The 3,975-nt window shown below is 31.0% G+C and overlaps 1 protein-coding gene across 1 annotated transcript in view; it reads left to right on the forward strand.

Annotated features, from left to right (window-relative positions):
- Nucleotides 1-3,975, forward strand: part of LOC107671463 (sodium/hydrogen exchanger 1-like) — a 44,595-nt gene that overhangs the window by 25,739 nt on the left and 14,881 nt on the right. The window contains exon 4 of the mRNA XM_016464385.1: nucleotides 3,317-3,534. Coding sequence (XP_016319871.1) covers nucleotides 3,317-3,534 — 218 coding nt within the window. The remainder of the gene's footprint in view (nucleotides 1-3,316; nucleotides 3,535-3,975) is intronic.

The following is a 3,975-nucleotide window of genomic DNA, read 5'->3' on the forward strand; positions in this document are numbered from 1 at the left end:
CCCTGTTGGTTACAGTTTACTTCCTTTTTAATTATATTTTTATTAAATATTTATTTATTTGTGGAAAATACTTTGTCATCTAAAGTATAAGTATGTTTATGCAACATGCTAAATTAATCAATTAGTTAATTATATTTCATTTGATTACATTTTAAAAGATTGATTAAATTGTTAAAGTTTAATGAATTCATTTCATTGGACAATCTTGATGATAAATTTGTATTAAATAACAAAACACAGAATGAAAATGGAAAAAAGATTTTAGAATTTTTTTAATATCTTCAGAAAAATTAAAAAATATGTTTTCATTTGATTTTTTCTGGATTCTGTGAAATTTTGTTGACACATTTTTTTTATTTGGAATAACAGTGAGTCATGCACAAAAAGACCAGGAGCATGCATTAATGTTGAATTTATTTTACATTAAATTACGTTGTAAGTTTATGGGGCTTTGTTTATTTTGAAAATGTTTGCTGAGAACTCTCCAAAATTGCACAAGAGCTTTTTCTGTTTCTGACTTAATGATAAAATCAATAAACAGGGCCAGATGAAGCAGATCAGGGCTGTTTTTTCTCAGATTTGAAAGCATCCAGTGATTTAACAGCTTGTCGCCGACACTTGATCTATCGTCTAAAGGCGCTTGGAGTCGCTGCTCATGAGTAACAGGCTGCCAGAGCTCGGTCAATACTTCGGTACAGAAGACGGCTCTGGGTTATGATCTGGTGACGCTCGAGTGGATGATAAAAAGAGTCTGAAGCTCTGACAGGCCTGGAGATGAAGCAGTGATTCACAATGTGTCTCAAGGTCTGCAGAACTGATCCACCCATTACAACAAGCGATTAAAAATGGACAGGCTGGGCGGTGTAATATTGTTTAAAGATTTGTTTGTTTCTTTTTGAAAGAAATTAAAGGCAGTAAGGATGCATTAAATTGATTTAAAGTGTCAGTAAATACATTTATAATGTTATAAAATAGTTTCATATAAATGCTGTTCTTTTGAACTTTATATTTATCAAAGAATCCTGAAAAAAAATGCATCAAAGTTTTCTCAAAAATATGAAGCAGCACGACTGTTTTCAACATTGATAATAAAAGCCCCTTATTTGACAAAAAATAAAATGCTTGGTTTTAATTGTTATATTTGTTTACTTTTAAAATATTTAATAAATTGTTAAAAAAAAGTTTTTAAAAAGTTTTATGTTTTAATTTAATTAGAAACCGTTGCAGTATTATTGTTTTTTAAAGTTGTGCAGCACCTTGCCTGAAAATGTTTTGTTGTAAATTTGTAATATTTTCAGTTGATTTTGAAAGACTGATTAAATTGTTAAAGTTTTATTTAGTTATTTCATTAGAAACCCTTATTTGATGATAAATTTGTAGTAAATCATAAAGCAAATAATCCAGAAAAAATACAATGGAAAACACAGAACTTGAAAAAATAAAATAAAACATTCTGAATATTGTTTTCAACATCAGAAATGTTTCTTGAGCAGCAAATCAGCATATTAGAATGATTTCTGAAGATCATGTGACACTGAAGACTGGAGTAATGATGCTAAAAATTCAGATTTGCGTCACAGGAATAAATGACATTTTAACAGATATTCACATACAAAACAGTTATTTTAAATTGTAATAATATTTCACAGTATTGCTGATTTTAATCTATTTTTGATCAAATAAATGCAGCCTTTGGTGAGCAGAAGAGATTTTCTTTTTTTATTAGTGCATGCATTTGCTTTTATTTTACCCTTTTATTAAAAAAAACCAAAACAACAGTACATGGACACATCACAGTCTCGAATGCTTACTGCTCTATAAAACAGCACATTTCTTTTTCTTGAGCTGTGAAATAGCCTATTATGCAAAGCATTGCTCCTGAAGGCACGGCTCACTGCGGTCACAGGAAGTGTTGCCACAGATGCCCTTTTAAAAGAGGAACAAATGAGAACAGGAGGAGCCCAGGAGTTAAAATGATCAACCCTGATAATGTTCCCAAAGGTGGAACGGAGTCAGTTGGGTTCACACGACCTGCCTCTCTTCACTTTCTGTCACAATGAGTCACACGTTTACTCAGGAGGAGACAGTTAGCCGTTGAATCACACTCCCATAATCCTGCACTGCCTCCACTTTCAGACAGAAGCCAGTCACAAGTTCAGCTAATTTGTCAAGACCCTGTAGGTGGAATTAGTTCCTCACACGTCGAGCTAAATGAGGCTGATCGAAATGTTCACTTTCAAGGACGTATGCTAATACTTTTTGATGATTTATTGAAAGTAATGCAAATTGTCGGCGTGGTGCGATATGCAAGGAGGGCTTGTCGAAATTCAGCCCTTGGACCCAACTGACTGTAGAGCGAATTATGACAGAAATATATTACTAATGTATAGTAAAATGTACTTGTCAAATTAGTTAATAATAATAAGAATAATACCATTTATTGAAACATGATATTGTATTATTGTTATTTTATTATTATTTTAAGGAATATCATAAAAACCAAATATTTTTTCATGTATATTTTAATACAAGTTGTGCAGCACCTTATTTGACAATAATAATAAATAAATATGCAATGTTATATTGTATTGTTAAATTGTTATATTTTTATTTGATTACTTTTTAAAAGATTAGTTACATTTTTTAAATGTTATGAATTCATTTAATTAGACACCATTGTGTTATTATTATTATTATTATTATTACTTCGAGAAGTAATTATTATTATTATTATTATTATTATTCTTTTTAAAGAAATGTCATACAACCAAAGTATTTTTTATCCATGTTTTAATTTATATAGAATACAAGTTCAATTGTGTAGCACCTTATTTGACAAAAAAAAAATGCAATGTTTAGCTGTAAATTAATTGTTATATTTTCTTTTGCGATTCCAAGATTTATTAAATTGTTAGTTTTAAGAATTAATTTTATTAGGAACCATGTATTATTATTATTATTATTATTATTATTATTATAAGAAGTACTTATTGTCGTTGTTGTTATTTTTCTAAGGAATATCATGCAATCAAAATATTTTTCATTATGAAGTCATTCCATATTTGATGATAAATGTGTAGTAAATCAAAAAACACAATCTACAAAAAATAAAATGGAAAACAGAATTTGTGGTAAACGTGGAGTTTACTTTCAAACAAAGTTATGATTACATTGATTCTCTAGGTCTAACAAACGCGTGCAATGCATTTCATTCCCCATTGAAGGTATGAAATGAATATTGTGATAAATCTTGATATCAGATGATATGGAGAAATGATTGTCAGGTCAGTAATGTAGGTGAATCTTCTGTCTCCAGGCTAATCGCATGTGGTGCCGTCATGCGTCCCTACGTGGAGGCCAACATTTCCCATAAATCCCACACCACCATCAAGTACTTCCTGAAGATGTGGAGCAGTGTGAGCGACACGCTCATCTTCATCTTCCTGGGAGTGTCGACGGTGGCCGGGCCACACCAATGGAACTGGACCTTTGTGGTCGCAACCCTCATTTTCTGCCTGGTGGCGCGTGTTCTGGGTGAGTGAAGTTTAGCCGGAAGTATTCACTAGATTTCACTAGAAGTATAACTCAGTAAGTCTCACTCCTGTATCTGGGGTGTGAGTGCGATTGTGTGTATTTGCGTCATAAGTTCAGGGAAGGTCCATCATCTCTAAGTAGTTCCTTGTGATATGATACACAGTTTATATATATGTGTATAGAGAGAGAGAGAGAGAGAGAGAGAGAGAATTATGACAGCATAAGCTGTATATATGTATATATACAACTACATATATACAGCTATGGGGGGAAAAAATTAAAGAGACCACTTGAAAGTTCTCCATTTCTCTGTTTTATATATAAAAATAAATGAATAAACTTTTTTTTTTGTATATGTTTATATATATATATATATATATGAATATAAACATGGCATAATTTTTGTTTATATACAGTATATATTTAAATGTAAAATAAAAA

The sequence above is a fragment of the Sinocyclocheilus anshuiensis genome, unplaced genomic scaffold (genome assembly GCF_001515605.1).
Source record: "Sinocyclocheilus anshuiensis isolate Anshui unplaced genomic scaffold, SAMN03320099.WGS_v1.1 scaffold552, whole genome shotgun sequence".
NCBI classification, from domain to species: domain Eukaryota; kingdom Metazoa; phylum Chordata; class Actinopteri; order Cypriniformes; family Cyprinidae; genus Sinocyclocheilus; species Sinocyclocheilus anshuiensis.